This window comes from Orbicella franksi, chromosome 4, assembly GCF_964199315.1.
Source record: "Orbicella franksi chromosome 4, jaOrbFran1.1, whole genome shotgun sequence".
Taxonomy (NCBI): Eukaryota; Metazoa; Cnidaria; class Anthozoa; order Scleractinia; family Merulinidae; genus Orbicella; species Orbicella franksi.
Genome location: NC_138148.1, coordinates 25,648,968 through 25,665,847, shown reverse-complemented (window position 1 = coordinate 25,665,847; position 16,880 = coordinate 25,648,968). Strand labels below are relative to the sequence as shown.

The following is a 16,880-nucleotide window of genomic DNA, read 5'->3' as shown; positions in this document are numbered from 1 at the left end:
CGAAATGGTCATTAATGTATGACGTATTTGAAGGTGTTTTTGCTCCTTTTTTCGACAGAAATGTCTCAATATAATCTCATTCCTCATCGTGCCCCGCAGGACACTTAAGGCCATAAATATAATACTGAACATTTACTTACTTGGTGGTTCAATAACCTTCTGCGATGGAATTCCTGTGACGACAGCTGCAACAAATTCTGGTGTTACCTTTGAAGAGAAATTGGATGCGATGAATTTAACAATAGATTTTTTTCTTGTTTCATTTAGCAAAAGTACAAAAGCTAAGTCGAATTCTACAGCGGCATCGTCGTTGTAACTCACAGCAACAACAACAACAACAACAACATCAAACAAAAACACAAACTGACAGTACTTCTTACCTCTACTTTTAAATTGTCTCCAGGTATCAAGTCTTGAACAGAAAAGAACGTCTCCACCTTGTTAAAAAATATATTTTATTATTTACTATATACGCTGTTTTAAACAAATTCAAGCAGTGTTCACGAAACACAAAAGAATATCTACAAAATATGGGAGAGTAAAAACAAATACTGATAAAGGGTATGTATGGGGTTGAGTGGATGGCGAAATCGAGATCGGCAAAATTTAATGATAGCTAAGAAATTTACTGTTTTTGTTATTTACCTTCTCCATTGTCCAGTCATTTACTCTATCTGGATTCCCGGTCCGTTGGTATTTTATGGCGTATGTGGTAACACTGCTTTCATTAAACTGAGGCTTCTGCCACGAGATTAAATAATCATATTTTTCCGAAGTGCTTGTGTTGAGTTTTGTGTAAGTCAAGTTCTGAACTATGACAGCGCTAGGATCAGGCTCTGAAATGAGAAAAGAAGACTTGGTGTTAGCATATATTGAAAGGTAAGAACCCGATTGTTTGTTTTCCATTTGTTAATGACGTGGGCGCCTAAGCGTTTCATCATGAGGAGCTTAACCCTTCTCAGGAGTCAGCGGGAATCTCCCAGCGCGACGTCTGTGACGTAACGTAGTAATTACATTAGGGATAGAAAATTATGTCAACAACGGCGCAAAGCAGATTAAAAATAATCCCCTTGGGCCGATCGGCATGTGTCATTTCTTGGTATCAGGTTATGTGAAATATCAGATGAAAGCCAGAAGAGGATGGTTAATAGATTACTGAATTACCTTGTTTGGCATCGAGATGAATTTTGCGGGAAAGACAAATTATTTGCGTCTCGCGCGCCAACACAATGGCGCGCTCTGCGAAGGAGACGAGAGATTTTTCTCTCCAACGTATTTATGGCTCTTGTCTTAGCCAGAGGAAAAGATGGTACCCTTTGTCTAGTGAACTTGTGGGCCGAAAAGTCGGTCAGTTTGTTAAAGGAAAGTTTTTTGAGGAATTTCCAAGCGAAATTAGTCGCGTTAAAATCGGCGACTTATGGCGGGAAAACGGAGAGCACGTCCCGTTCGAGTGGTTTTCAGTGAAAAGTTCAGAAGAAGCCTTCGCCATATCTTTGTTTGGTCTCCTTGGTGGCTCGCTCAAGCAGTCGTCGACGAAAGAAAGCGGATTTTTGTCATCCAGAATTTTTGAGCTTGTCGTTGACACAGTAAACAATGTTGATGTCAGCGATCGCAATGTGGGTTCGGCAATCGACGCTCGAACACCGAAAAGCCAGAGAATCCCCATCCTTGAAAAGGAACTAAAATTTTATCGAGACAGAGTTAGAGAAGTGGAAGCTTCGATCTCGGCAGTTATGGAAACTCCTCCAGAGACACCTTTGCCGTCAAAACTTATAAGATCATCAAACCTCGAAAGTGTCGCGAAAAGTTCGCTTGGACCCATCACCAAGAAACGAGAAATGAGATCGGTTTGTGGCATTGCTTTAGATGCGATCCAAAATGCCTTCAACTCTTCTTATGGAAGTTTGGGAGCCATTCTGGGCTACGGATCTATTTATGGCAATCAGGAACACCAGTTGGCTGTGAGTTCAGCAGTTTCAGAAGCCGTAGAGATTGTTGCCCTAAACAAAGGACTCAAAGCTGCAGCAGACTTCGCGTTTACTCCCGAGGTTCAGCAAAAGCAACAGATTGCCATGCGAGCGCCAGATTGGTTACAAGTCTATGTCAAACTGGAGACAAAGTTACCGGACAATGGCTGGCAAACCATTTTAAACTTCCTAAATCTTGGAAGAAGTGGGGTAAGTGATGTTTTATTCATTTGAGAATGTTGTGGTTTTAACTCTGTGATTTACAGTGTAGGCTCATTGTTCTTCTATTTTGTACTTTAATGAGCAAGAAATGCAAATCCTAACTGCTAATCAAACTATGGACACTTCAGTTTAACAAATAGAGTCATGTGTCTGTTCAGTAATTGATCACAGATGACATCACATTGTGGTAAGGACAAAATAGTGATACATTTAGCTGAACTCAGAGTCAAAACAGAAAAAGGAATTGATGTTTATGATGTCATTTTGCCCCTGTCCTTCTAATTGATCACAAGTAAGCACTGACCAAAAGGCAACATTAATTCAGTTTATTATACATTGAACTCACTATAATCTCTTTTCTGATTGGCCGAAAGCGTACAGTGAATTTTCAAAATCAGCACCTGTGATATCATCTAGTAGCTGCAGATTATATAATAATCATGCCAAGGACACTCAAGGTCACGGGTAGTGGTGTCATGTATGACCGCAGTGCATGATTTCTGAGGGTAATCATGTCAAGTTCATGCACTTTGTGTTGCTTGCCGTCAGTGAAGAAGCAAAAACAGGACTTTGGTTTTTTTTTTTTTTCGTTCAATGCATAGTAAGGAATATAGAAAATAATGAAGCCCCCACCTTCGGCTGATAACCCCTATATGTACCTTGACCTCGCTTATTCTGGATATCACAAAAACCTTATCCAATAATTGTTTATAATTGGAGATAATCACCATATGCAACATCATGGTCAGAAAATCATTTACTGCATTTTGTTGTTAATGGCTGACTATGCTTATTTTTGGTTTTTTGGTTCTTAAGTCACACAAACTCACTTAAGGGTGCTAATTGTCATATTTTTTCTTTTTAACAAAAGAAAGATGGTGACCTACAGTGTCTCCTAACAAAGAACATGATCAAAGCATGCAAGTCAGTCATATTTTCAACAGTGAGGTCTCTTATGAAAATAGAGCCTCTTGATCCTCAGTTCGGAATCACAGGATATTCTGTTGGTCTAGCTCCTACGCTAATTTGGGCAATCAGAGAAGCTAGACTACATAATTCAGCAAACCCCTCTATGATTTTTAACCTCAAGTTGGATGGGAGGCCTTTTGCAGGTAATGTCAAATGTTATATAATTATAGTCTATTGGTGCTGTTGAGACCACTACTACAGTAGCTATAATTATTTTCTGCTTCGTTGTTGTTTTTTTATTATTGGTGTAGATAGTATTATGTTTTTATTACTGTTATGGCTTAGGCATCATAATTTTGATGATCACTTCTACTAAATCAATTAACTGTCTACTGTGTGTAGTACTGTGTTCACTATTCTTAGTTAACAGAATTGTTTATGATGCGATCTTTTTTGGCCAATTTAGTTTTAAGATCATGCTATTTAGTGTACAAATCATTAACAATTGAAATGATTTGGTGAAAGATAGAATAAGTAGGATAATATTTAAAACCTAAGACAGCAAATACATGTGTTCATGATCAACGCTAGTTAGATATTTCATTATTTTCTGAATTCCTTGTTGATGTGAATTCTTTAACCAACATAAACTTTGTAATACAACCATTTCTGAGCTTAAAATTTACCATCTTTATTCACTACATAACAGTTTCTGTTATGTAGGTGTTGTCAATGGCTCAGCCTTTTGATTACATTAACAGGTAAAGATCAAGTCTCTGTGGGAGTAGTTGCAGTGAATTTCAATCACTCATGTCCAGAGAGTTCTGATTCAGTTTATCCATTAGCAATTGGAAACTGCAAAGAGAACAGGTAACATATTTTAAAGCGGTCATTAAATGTAGGGGGATTGGGGGGACCATCTTAAAGTTGCTTGTTATACCACTATTTAATGATCATATTTCTCCAGGGAAGAAATACCAAAGCTTATCAGACGGTTGAATCATGAAAAAAACATCATTAAAGAAAGAGGTTTATCTGTAGATGGCACCTGCTACAAGATCAAGTTTGTTGGTAAGTGTGTTTTTTTGGGGGGGAGGGGGGGGGGAGTTGAGTTGATGTTGCAATAAAAATAAATGAGTGGGCTACAGGATAGACCTGAAAAATGATCAGTATTCCTTGTCATCAGCACTCAAAAGTCTAATGCAAATTGTAATTTTGTGGCCTTTCCAAGGTGTCATTCATATTTAAGTTATTCAATTGAACTTTCCCTCTTATGCCATGAACTGCACTGTACTATCTATGTATATGTCAAAGAAAAGTTTGCCTTTCATCCGAAAGTCAAAGGCAACTAGGGTTTGCTGTAAATATGCATTGAAGAAACTAGTTTATTTTTGACAGTTACATCCTTATTTGATAGTTGTTAATTCTTCAATAAATGGCATGATTGTGCTATATTTGCTAACCTCAAATTTATGTTTATTTTAGTGACACTGGATTACAAGTCTCTGTTGCTCCTTATACGGAGGATATTGGAAGATCAGGGTGAAGGAGATGATGATCATTGGGAGCCACTGGGAGGCAAAGGGTTTGAGGTTGGATTCTGTGTGTTTTGCACAGCCTTGAGGGTAAGCAAGAATCGCTTTCTTGGTGTATACAGATAGTGATAATAATGTTGTTGAAGGTTAAATATAGCTTTTGGATTACAGTAAACAGTTCTCCAAATCATATAATTATTAATTAGGTTCTGAGGCAAATCCCTGTTTCTTGAGCACTCCATTGTTTTTAACTTCCTGATTTTATTGAGTAGCACTTTTTTGCTCCCATTGCAAAAAAGTTAGAAGACATTTAGTAGCTAGATTTACCCTATAGTTTATGAAGCATCCAATCTTTCAAACTAATTTCTTTCCCTCTAGGTGGTCCACAAATAGGAATATGATTATTGCCTAGCATAAAAATATTTTCCCTGAAATTTGAACAACAGGGAATGGGATCAAGAATACTGTAGGGAATAAAGTTGTTGTCAAGCTACACTTACTTGCAAACATTTCTGTGATTGCATGCTGTTAAATAGTTCCCTCTGTCATATAGATCTACATACAGTGTATGTGTATGTAACCCCCCGAAATAGATTTTAATTCTCTATTTGTAACAAAATTTATTGCTCTTTTTGATTTTCAGGCTTGCAAAGAACATTTGCCTGGCAGGTTTGATGCTGCTTGTCTCACTTGTCTGCAATCAAAAGCCAATATTGGAAAGTAAGTCAGATTGTTGAAAAATAGAATGATTTGATTATTGTTCAATAAACAGTGGTAAACAGTTTAGTGGCATAAGAGTACATGTAAGTCATGTGGAAATGGATGATTGTGTCCTTTCTTCACACTGAACAGGTGGCACTTGCTCCATATGTTTGAGTAAACAAAACACACTCTACTTGTATTAGCCATCCAAGCTTTCTTTTGATTTTCAGACAACTTTAAAATTTTAACACACTGGAAATGCCTTAAGTAGTGTCGATCTTGAGTATTTTGACCAAGTGTATTGACTTCATGAATAACCTGAGTCCTGGTAATAGTTATTTTGTAATTAAAAAGATATATTATATTTTTGTAGATGGACTGGACTAAGGGATGATCTGGAGTTCTTGCTCGATGAAGAGTTGTGCAATATACAGCTCTGCTCCCTTCATCAGGAGATGCGAAACACTGAGCAACTACTTGGTTCTTTGGGTCTATTTGCGTATCGCATTGGAACCCTTAAAGCGTGCAATGAAGCTTTGGCAATATATGGCCCTGAAAACACTCGGTGTTATGAACGAATCCAGGTGAAGTTGCGCACTGGCCAACAGACCGCAGTCATCAAGAGTAACATTCATGTCAGCTCTATGTCTGGTTAGTGAATAGTAATTTAACGTGAAATTTTTATTTACTATAGTCCCATGCTTGAATTAAACAACTGGATATTAGGAAATAAGTAAAGGTGAAGCATAAGTTCAATGCCTGTACCTGGTGTCTGGTATTTCTTTTAGAAGGATATGGAAGAACAGACATCATGCTCTCCAGAAACATTCACCATTTTTAGTCACTTATCAGAGAAACAAAATTTTTTTAAAGCTTAGAAGATTTTTTCCACTTGCTTTCAGCTGCATGCTTTGAACAGATTTTATAAATAAATACAATTTCTAGTTAAACTGCTGTGAAGGTGCTGTCTGCAAAACATAATTTGAATATATACTCAAGAGTGCTTAAAATTAGCAGTCATTTTAGGTTATAAGTTAATCAATGTATTTGTAAATTTATAGGCCCTACAGAAAGAGCAGTTCTGGCTAATTGTGACAACATTGTTGAACAATCTTTGCCTTTGGAAAAAATCCAGCAACACTATAGAGAAATTCCTGACAGTTGTAGACAGCTTGTCCTAGGTTACGTAACTCATTATGAGGAAGTCCAACAGGTAAGCTGTCTTTAGACTAACATTTTTTTGCTATTACTACCAAAATGGATTACTCCACTAACAAGGTTCATAGGGTCATGACAAACCTGAAATTATAATTACATTTTCCAGGCCTTAAAAGTCATGAAATAGAAGTGTGGGTCATTGAAAGTCATTGAAAAGCAATATATTTTCTGAGAATAAAAAAAGGACAAACAGATCAAAAGTTGAAAAAATAACAGACGGGTCGGAAAACTGGTTGTAGTCCCAGTAAAAAATAAACACTAGCTAACATGCATTCTATGTGTCATAATGTGGGAAAACACGGGGCTCGAAAGAAGTGCTGCACGGTTGTCTGGGACAAGTAAATTTGTACATGTTTCACATGAACTCCCATAGTGTGATAAATAATGTAATTGCTTCTTACGGTGATTAACATTTTAGTACATTGAAGCCCACCCACTCAGATAGTATTAATTGGCTTTTTTACACTAGGTGTTTCTGAATGTTTCAGATTAGCTGATCAATGATCAGTGAAGGTATCATGAATACTTTCTCTGCAAGCTATTAAATATCTGCCATACCCTATGCTGCTTACTAATATTTGTTGTCTTGAACAAATCCCTGTAGTATCTGAAGACAATTTTAGACAGTGGCACATTTACAAGAGACTTTGGGTCAAGACAGGAGAGTGTTTCCCTGAGAGAGGCAAAAGGTTAGGTAGAGCACAGTGAAAAGTATTTACAGCATGTTATATATATTGAGCATTCTATAAAGCAGCTTAATGTAGATTGAAATTTAATAGCTGAAAGAAAGGGGAAATAATTTATGGTAAAACTAAACACAGACAAGTTAAAGAAATTAACTCTGAAGAACTTTAATTGGACTTCTTACTGTTTGTCTTTGACTAATGCTTTGTCACTTGATTTAGATGTTATAAGCAAACTTGAGACTAATGGCTTGTTTGTTTGGTGGAGTGATTATTATTGGTAGACATTTAAAAATAATAGATTGCATTAATCATATAGCTAGTAAACTCTTCATCTGTCCTGATTTTATTTGAATTCATAAATTGTTATAATTTTGTATACTGGTTGTACATGTATGCTCAGCTTTGTATTTAATGTTTTTAGATCTCAAGAAGTTCCTAGATGAATCCTATGACAAAACAGTTAAAAGGCAGGTTGAGATTGAACAGAGGTTTCTGCAAAGTGAGCAGAGTGTATCTTGTTTGAAGCCTCCCAGAAAGAAGAAGAAATTGAATGCCCCAAAGCAAGAAGATGCAACTCAGAATTGTATGGCAGGACTGGCAGCACAATTACAGCTGGATCATTTTAAACAGGTTGGTACATGTGTTTAGTTGTTCAGTTGCCTTTCTTGGTTAGCTGACTGGCTTACCTTGTTGCCTTCAGTTTTCATCTGACTCCCTCTGAGTGATTCTAATTCAGAGAGACATTCAGCCTTAGGTCCTGTTAATAAGCTCTTTCTTAAGACATTATTTATTGTTAACGTTGGGGCAGTGTTGTTAATTAATGGTCAAGTATAATTTGTGTATAGTTACTGTCCTAAATGAGCTATACACACATAAGACATTCTGAGCTTAATAATTATTAAACTAAGGGTTGTGATCACAATGTTAATCTAACTATAATACTTGTTAGTCTTCCATTGTGATCTCCATTAAAATAGTCAGTTTTAAAATAGTTACTCAATCATCTGGTTTTTGATATCTTAGTGCTATTCCTATGGAGTTGTTTTTTATTAGTTATAACTTTTATTTGCATTTTCAAGGTGTTTCTAGATTGGAATGACTTAAGTCTTGTTATTCGAAGCAAAGTGTTTGAGAAGGATGAAATGGAGCAAATAGATATACATGATGTTAAGGTATTAATAATTATTACATAGTAGCTGTGAATATGGTTTATGTTAGATTGCATTTGCACATCTACATGTAACTATTAATACCTACTAGCCATTTTTATTTTTACACAATGACTTCTTAATATTTCAGTGTCATTCAATATATAGGCATTAATTCTGGTAGTGAATTATAAGTTGTTTTTAACATAAAGCATGTTCTTCTTTGTTGCCTCTATTACTAAACCAATATTATTTTTGTCATGTAGTGCAAGTTGTGGGGTTTGCTTCTGCATCACCTGTTTGGAGTGACACTTGGAATGGGAGACTATTCTCACCTCACTGTGGAACATAGTGCAATGTTGCTCCGAGAACATGGCTCTTTCTGTAAATTTTCGAATCAAGGATTTGAGGCAAAACACAAAGACGATAGACGTACTTACTCTCGGGCCACCAATCATGATTCCTCAGGAGAAGGCCAATCAAGTGAGTCACAATTTAACAATTATTGTTTCTGCCAGACTTTGACAACCATGATCAAAGATGAGCTTCACGATTTTTCGTTAACTTGGTTAACTGTAATTGATTCATCTATAACACATGAACACGATCTTCAAAGGACTAGGTTTTTATTACACGTCAAACAAAATTTGCAGTATGCTAAATGAGGAAATAATTTCCCTGACTGATGCCATGATGATGGACACTGTTTCTTCTCAGTTTAGCCTGACTCAACCTGGATAATAATTTTTTGACATTGGTAACTTGTACACTGTGTTAAAAGTGTTTGTTTGCTTCTTTTAGTCCATCAAATTTTGACGCACTCCTCTGCAGAAAAACTCCTTTGGATAAGGCTCCAATTTGTTCAAGCTCTTCAGTGCCTAGCAACAGGTAAAACACTTTTTATAATTTGTAAAATTGCGAAAAAAAATCAGTAGGTATATGTGTACATCTGCAGCATTTCACTAGTGAAAGACCAAATGCTCCTGAAGCCCATTGTAACTTGAAGTTAGAAAAAATACCTGCAAGTAAAACCACAATATTAACAGTAAAAAATAGAAATCTTTGCTTAAACATTCATTTCTCTCTTATCTAGGAAAGAAATTTTCATTTCGCGGCTGCGGATGGAGTAAGCGGACATTCTGCTGGTCTCAGGAGGATGAGGTTTGGATCGATGTTATTGTTGATCTTTTTGTAAAGCTCTTTGGCGAAGATTACCTAAACTACACCTACAGTAAAGACCATGGGACACAAGTAACAGAAGAGTCAGATCCCAGGAGGAGCTTTATCTATGATCATGACAAGTGGGAGGAATCGTTTGAGACAGTCTGCCAAGAGAGAGCTGTAAGTTTGCAAGCAAGAAGATCAGCAAGTTTATTAAAACAGCTTGCTGATACCACGGTTAAACAGCCTGAAGCAGAGTCAAATGATCTAGATGGTGTTGCCCCACTTCAGTCTCAGCCACTACCTTGTGTCTCGAACAGTGACGAACTGAAGACAGCAGATGTTCCAGTCCTCCATTGTAGTGATGCTGTTGTAGAAGCCTCCTCTCTGCCTGGTACAGAAACAAGGCATAGTTCAAATGATGTAGAAGAGGTGGCCAGAAGTGAAGTGTGCTCCCCAGTTGCCCCACTAGTACCGAGATGCAGGAAGAAGCTAGCAATAAAGCATGGGTTACCTTTAAGTATCTCTGCCCTATTCCAGATTTCAGCAACTGGGATATTTCAAGGCCCAGAATCTGCCTTTGTGGATAACTTGATGGATGGTTCAGTAGTGTTTGAAGGTAGCAAAGTAATTGATTCAAGGGATCTTGTTGCTTTGAGAGGCGGTAGGCCCACATCAGAGGAAAACTACCTCACAAACTTTGTCATTGAAAGTTATCTTGATCTGATTGCCAAACAAGGTGCACTCCAAGGATCAAAAGTAGAATGTATTGGTTGGGAATGTTTTGAGAAAGCAGTGGGGAGACAGCCAGCTAAAGATGTCCTTACACGTAATGCACCCCTGTTGCAGCAAGATATTGTCCTTGTGCCCTGCAATTCTGAGAATAGCCGACACTGGTTCCTGCTTGCTTTATTTCCTAAGCAATTCCAAATTCTGGTGCTGGATAGCACGGCAGGAAGCTTTATCAAGCCAACAGCCAAAAAAGCCATCACAAAGATGTGGATGTTACTCAATGAGTTGGATGCTACCATTGATGCCAGTCACTGGAAATTCATTGCAAACAAGCCCACTGACATTCCTCAACAGCAGAATAACTTTGACTGTGGAGTCTATGTTTGCATGTACGCTAGATGTCTGGCACTGCAGCACCTCATGCCTGACCATATACCCAGTGGTAGAAAAATTATGATTCTAGAGCTGCACCAAGGACAACTCCATCCCTATCTCCAGTGAAGATGTTTTAGCTTGTGAATGAACAGATTTATGAACAACACTGAATTTCTTAACTAAACATTTATTTCTTTTCCAAAGTTATTATGTAAATTATGGACTTCTATTAAGCCTCTCAGTAGTGTCAGAAAAATTCCTGACCTATCAGTTAGTGAGGCATTTGTTTGCCTAATTGAACATGTAGTGAAAATCTAATTATTAATCTGCTGTTTCCTTGGGTAAATTTTACCTGGCACTGTAGATCCACTGGGGCATTTACTTGCCTGTGGTTAAATCTAATTTTTTCACAAATGTAAATGAGACTTTCATATAACAGTCAGTGAGAATCTAATCATTAATCTGCTGTTTCCTTGGGTAAACTTTACCTGGCACAGTAAACCACTGGGGCATTTACTTGCCTGTGGTTAAATCTAATTTTTTCACAAATGTTAATAAGACTTTCAAATAACAGTCAGTGAGAATCTAATCATTAATCTGCTGTTTCCTTGGGTAAATTTTACCTGGCACAGTAGATCCACTGGGGCATTCACTTGCCTGTGGTTAATTCTAATAATTGTTTTTACAAATGTAAATAAGACTTTCAAATAACAATCAGTGAAAATTTAATCATTAATCTGCTGTTCCCTTGGGTAAATTTTACCTGGCACAGTAGATCCACTGGGGCATTCACTTGCCTGTGGTTAATGTTAATAACTGTTTTTACAAATGTAAATAAGACTTTCAAATAACAATCAATGAGAATGTAATCATCAATCTGCTGTTCCCTTGGGTAAATTTTACCTGGCATAGTAGACCACTGGGGCATTCACTTGCCTGTGGTTAAATCTAATAATTGTTTTTACAAATATAAATAACACTTTCAAATAACAATAATCGAGAATCTAATTATTAATCTGCTGTAGTATTTATTCGCATTTATCTACCGCTGGCTAAAAGAGTATTAACAAAATGATGTTTTCTGAAGAGAAAAATTAAACAGCCAGAAGTGCATGTACTGTACATGCAATTTATCTGTTGCTTTTGATTCTTATTATTTATTTACATTTTCTACAAATGAACTATTTGAAATCGTCAATTTTGATTGTAAATGTTGCTATATTTAAGATAAGTTATCAGCAACAAATGTTCTTTTAAGGATTGTCAATTTGTAAACATGACTTTCGCCACGTACAAGCGGAGAGCAAGTTTTCCTCTTTGCTGGTTGGTATAAATGTCTGGCCACCAAATTACCTCGAATTCACGGGTTGCTCTTCCCTCGCCATAGCCGACCACCAACGATGCCCTGCATGTCGGTTGCTGGCTCTGTTGGCGAGTAAGCCCTGACGCATTTGCTTTTGCTTGGGCGATAGCGGACATACCAGTGAGTCGAACTGGATTGCAGTCGTCAACTTCCTCCTCTCCCCTGAAAGATTTATTGGTGGTCAAGGGCGTGGAGCTGTCATTAAAGACTGCTTTTACCTCCTCCTGCACGAAGCACTTCCATGAAAATTGGCGGGTCTTTTTTTTCCAAACAGGTGGTCTCCAGTGGGAGCGTTCATCTATTTTGTTCAGAAATGCGCTTTTCAAACGCTTTAACATCAGGCACAGAAATTGAACGGGACAGTCGAATCGTTCAATTCTCGCCCACTTTCCTACAAGGAAACGTGAATAGAGTTATGTCACTAAGACCGAGCAATACGTACTCAAAAAATATCATTGCTTCCTTTGGGCATAGGTAAGTCTGTTCCGCCTTTATAGACTCCATGGCGAATAAACACGCTGCTCGCGCGAATGTCACCTTACGCGAGGAAACTCGGCATGAGTAACAGCACATTGTTACATGTATTTGAGCTATTTTAAGTCTTACCTTAATGCCAGATTCACACATTACAAATAGGAAATTACTTCACCAGACTATTGGATGCTTGACTCAAAAATCGAACTAGTTATTTCTCTTACCTGATACTTTGGGGTGCAGAGCCGAGTTAATGCTTTCTGCCACTCCGCTTAGCCACACTTTGTACTCGCGCTGAAGAGTTGAGCTTGGGGTTCCACGATAAGGATCTGGAACTGCAATTATTTCCTGCCCATCGTAAAATGGTAGCTGTTTTACTGAATTAGCGTTGCGGTGCTTCGATCGTCTGTGTTTAAGCAAGGCTGTTGTCGAATTGAATTTCAAATCGCAATAGTCGCAGTTTGTTCTGAATGGAGCCATTTTGCAATTTGAAATGAGTTCGTGATTGATCTTGTGTTGAGATTATCACACCTAGGAACCAACCAATCACAGCCATAGATCAGGTTGTTAAAGGAAGTGTTGTTAGCATTGTAATAGTGGCGCTTTTTTAAACCTCAACTCACAATCAGTGTGCTCTAAGTATTTATAATCAGTAGATAGGTAGAACGTATTCGAAAGAGATATGGATCCTGACGAGCAAGACAGAAATAGAAGGCTTTATTTCAAAAACCTCCGCAAAGAACAGAAGAAACGTCGAAAAGAGAGGAAGAAAGAAGAATTACGGAGAAGTCAAGAAGAGAGAAGAAAAGAGCAGTTTGACGCTTTGGTGCAAAATGTCAGGCAAAGAGTTGTAGCGGGCGAAGATCTGAAACAAGGGGAAACCGACGAATTCGCAGAGCTTTTTGCGAACGATATCTATCTAGCCATCAACTGTCCATTCCCTAATGTGCCAGTTAGCGGGGGTGGAAATTGCACGGCGACGACCAAAGAACAGGCCGAGAGGATGGACATGGAACGAAGGGAAGCGGTTAGCCAAAGTAGGTCGGTGGTTCGACAGCCCGCAAGTTCGACACCAAAATTGGAGAGGGAGAGACACCAGCTCACCGAGATTGACCCAAAGAACATTGTTTTACTGGGAAAAACAATCGGAAAGGGAACATTCGGCACTTGCCAACTCGCCGACTACAGAAGCATGACCGTTGTTCTCAAACAATTCACGGAAATTAGTGGTAAGGAGCGTTCATTCGAACGACAGAAAAAAGAAGTCTTGAACGAAGCGGGGGTGATCTCCAGGCTAGGAGATCACTGTGGCTTACCACTTCTTTTCGGCGTCCAAACACAGGCGGCACCATGCAGTATTGTACTGAAGTTCTTTGGCCACAAAGATACGAGTGTTACAATTTACCGAGCTGCATGTAAAAAGAAGTTCCTCAGTAATGATCAGTGGAAGCTGGTTGTGAAACACGTCGGCGAGGCTCTTCAACACGTACACACCAAAGGCTACCTTCATAACGACTTGAAGGCGAATAATGTGGTTCTTGAGGACAAGTCTCGCCATTTCAATCCCGTGATCATTGACTTCGGGAAGAGCACTAAAATTGACGCGCCAGTGAAGAAGAAGTCAATGACAAAAGCCGAACAAAAAATCTACCGGCAATCCTTTCCTCACATCGCACCAGAAATCATCAACGGAACCAGGACACAAACTATTGCCAGCGATGTGTACTCATTCGCCAAGTTGGTTCAATTTCTTTGCGACAAAGAAGCCTTAAATTTGGGCGCAGAACCTGAAATCGTGAAAAACCTCGCACTTTCGGAGGATCCAGAGGTCAGACCACAACTTAGTGCGCTCTTAAACTAAGACTGAACCACCGTATACTGAAAAGACTGTACAGTAAGTAAATATTTTAGTTTGTAAGAAGACATCAATTTTAGCGTTGCTGGAATTATTGTGATTTACTCTACCCGACATTTGTCCATATTTAAATCGGAAAGAGTATTTATCGCATTGTTACTGTTATGAAGAAGAGTTCTGGTTATTGAAATTTTTTATAAAAGAACAATTTAAATCCAGGAAGACCATGAAGTATTTTTTTAATTGCATGGGCGGCCCGAAATTTTGTGTTGTGTCACTAGAGCGTGGAAAGAGTCGCACATACCAATACATGTATTCACAAGGGACGCGGCAAGTTCGCACTTTGTCATGAAAAAAATTGAAAACATTGCCGATCCTTCGCCTGCGTTCTTAACTGACTTTGGTGATTTCCACTCTAACTTGTATTTAGGAATTTATAGATCTCATAGATTACCATGATCATAGATTACAATAAGGTATTTTAAATTGCGTAGGCGGCCCGAAGTTTTTGTGTCACTAGAGCAGGAAAATAGTATTCACAAGGAACGCGGCACGTCCGCACTTTGCCCTGAAAAAAGTGAAAACGTCGATCCGTTAACTGTAGACTTAATTCTAATTTTTTAGAGTTTTACTTAGCCAGACTTCAATTTGGCTTTTGTGGTTTCCACTTATGAAGTCGTTTATAGGAATTTAGCTGTCTAAAATGAATTGCAATCGTTTTTGCCTAAGTCTAATAAAGGTAGTTGTATATAGCTTGGCTTTGAGTCTCACTTTGTTTGAAGCTACACATGGCAACAAATTATCCGACATACAGTACGTTTACCAGTAAAATCTTCACGGGGAATTTGTTTTTGTGATGATCTATGACTCATGAATTTTCCGGCTGAAAGCGCGAAAATGCGCCCCGTCTGAAATGAATCTGTCATTATCTACTTAATAACGCGGCATTAACGTTGTCGGGTTAATGCCGACTTTAACACCTTTCTCCGGCGTAATGGATTTGATCTGGTTCTTCAAGGGTTTATGTTACCTAAAACGCCCCGCTGTTTTGATAAATTTTTTTAACCCAAACAGCGGGTGTCTGGATTCCTAAGAAGGGTTAAGCTCCTCATGCTAAAATAAAAACTCTCGAATTGCATTAACCAATGATCCTGTTTTTAATAATAAAAAAAAAAAGATAGTTCTTACTCAGTAATATGTGGCTAGTCATCAATATTAACACGATTTCATCTCTCGGTAAATAACTATCTGCGTGACCGATCGTCTAAGCTACTGACTAAGCTACTGACTGAGTGACTAAGTGACTGAGTGACTGAGTGACTGAGTGACTGAGTGACTGAGTGACTGAGTGACTGAGTGACTGAGTGACTGAGTGACTGAGTGACTGAGTGACTGAGTGACTGAGTGACTGAGCGACTGAGTGACTGAGTGACTGCGATACTGACTGACTGACTGACAAGCTGGCTGACATACTGACTGACTGACTGACTGACGGACTGATTGACTGACAGACTGACAGACTGACTGATTGACTGACTGACTGACTGACTAATTGACTGACCGATCGACAGACAGGCAGACAGACCGACCGAACGACCGACAGACAGACTGACAGACACATAGACCGACCGACCGACCGACAGGCAGACAGATTGACTGATCGATGACTGGCTGACTGATGGACTGACCGATTGATCAGATGTACGAAAGAGAGACGCAGTGACGAATTGAAAGTTACTGGCATACTTACTTGGTGCAGTTGCCGATGCAGACTCCTCTAACCTCTTTATGTTTGGGTTGTCAAATTTTGGTGTAACCTGAGAAACCAAGACGAGATAGACTTGGGTGAAGCAGAATTGATCCAGAAATTATTAAGATCGCCAATGTCAACTTATTTTCAAACTTGAACAAAACCAAAATGCGTTATGAACCCAAATGGCAAAATATGAAAAAGAACAGTTAGTAATTGTAAGTAAATCGTTTTCTGGTGGATTCGCCAACATTTAGCAGCGACAGCCGTTTCACTGATTGCTAAAATGTCTTCTTCTTGCAAGGTAGCAAACTTGCTGAGGACTCTTGCGATCTGGGAGGTGGACAGCGTACATCATCCCACGTTTGAGTAACCAATCAAAATGTGTAAAAACACTGTTATCTAAGCAGTAGAGCACTTTTTCCGTGGTTACATAGCATCATCTAAACACGAAGGGGGGTTCGGATAATTCGAGACAGTTATGCAAACCCGAGACGCAGTCGAGGGTGCATAGCTTTCGGGAATTCTCACAATCCCCCGAGTATTTAAATGAGGCCATGTAGACACGGAAAAGTACTCTATTGCTTTTATAAAATACGCGGGAATCTAAACTTCACAACCGTGTTTACATAGTCTCTTCTAAATACACCTACTGACAAATGAGAGCGCGCGTAGTATATCAATTATTTTATAAACACTAATCTAATAGAGTTGTTTAACAAATTTGGCTCACACTTGCAACTTACACTTAAGTACCGTGACCAGATTTCAAATAGAAACAAA

At 38.5% G+C, this 16,880-nt stretch overlaps 3 protein-coding genes across 3 annotated transcripts in view; 2 read left to right on the top strand and 1 right to left on the bottom strand.

Annotated features, from left to right (window-relative positions):
• Positions 1-29: 29 nt before the first annotated feature.
• Positions 30-16,880, bottom strand: part of LOC145483779 (uncharacterized) — an 83,957-nt gene continuing 67,106 nt past the window's right edge. The window contains exons 21-24 of the mRNA XM_081462323.1: positions 16,098-16,164; positions 646-836; positions 381-437; positions 30-207 (exon numbers count right to left, since the gene is read on the bottom strand). Coding sequence (XP_081318449.1) covers positions 133-207; positions 381-437; positions 646-836; positions 16,098-16,164 — 390 coding nt within the window. The 3' untranslated portion in view covers positions 30-132. The remainder of the gene's footprint in view (positions 208-380; positions 438-645; positions 837-16,097; positions 16,165-16,880) is intronic.
• On the top strand, positions 1,671-10,781 carry LOC145484516 (uncharacterized). The gene is made up of 14 exons (XM_081463119.1): positions 1,671-2,177; positions 3,061-3,301; positions 3,860-3,968; positions 4,066-4,169; positions 4,584-4,723; positions 5,277-5,353; positions 5,709-5,986; positions 6,397-6,548; positions 7,158-7,242; positions 7,661-7,869; positions 8,319-8,411; positions 8,654-8,870; positions 9,189-9,275; positions 9,481-10,781. Exons 1-14 carry the CDS (start codon positions 1,734-1,736, stop codon positions 10,779-10,781), a joined length of 3,537 nt encoding a protein of 1,178 aa, XP_081319245.1. The 5' UTR covers positions 1,671-1,733.
• LOC145483782 (putative serine/threonine-protein kinase fhkE) lies at positions 11,197-14,353 on the top strand. The gene has a single exon (XM_081462325.1). It carries the CDS (start codon positions 13,175-13,177, stop codon positions 14,351-14,353), a length of 1,179 nt encoding a protein of 392 aa, XP_081318451.1. The 5' UTR covers positions 11,197-13,174.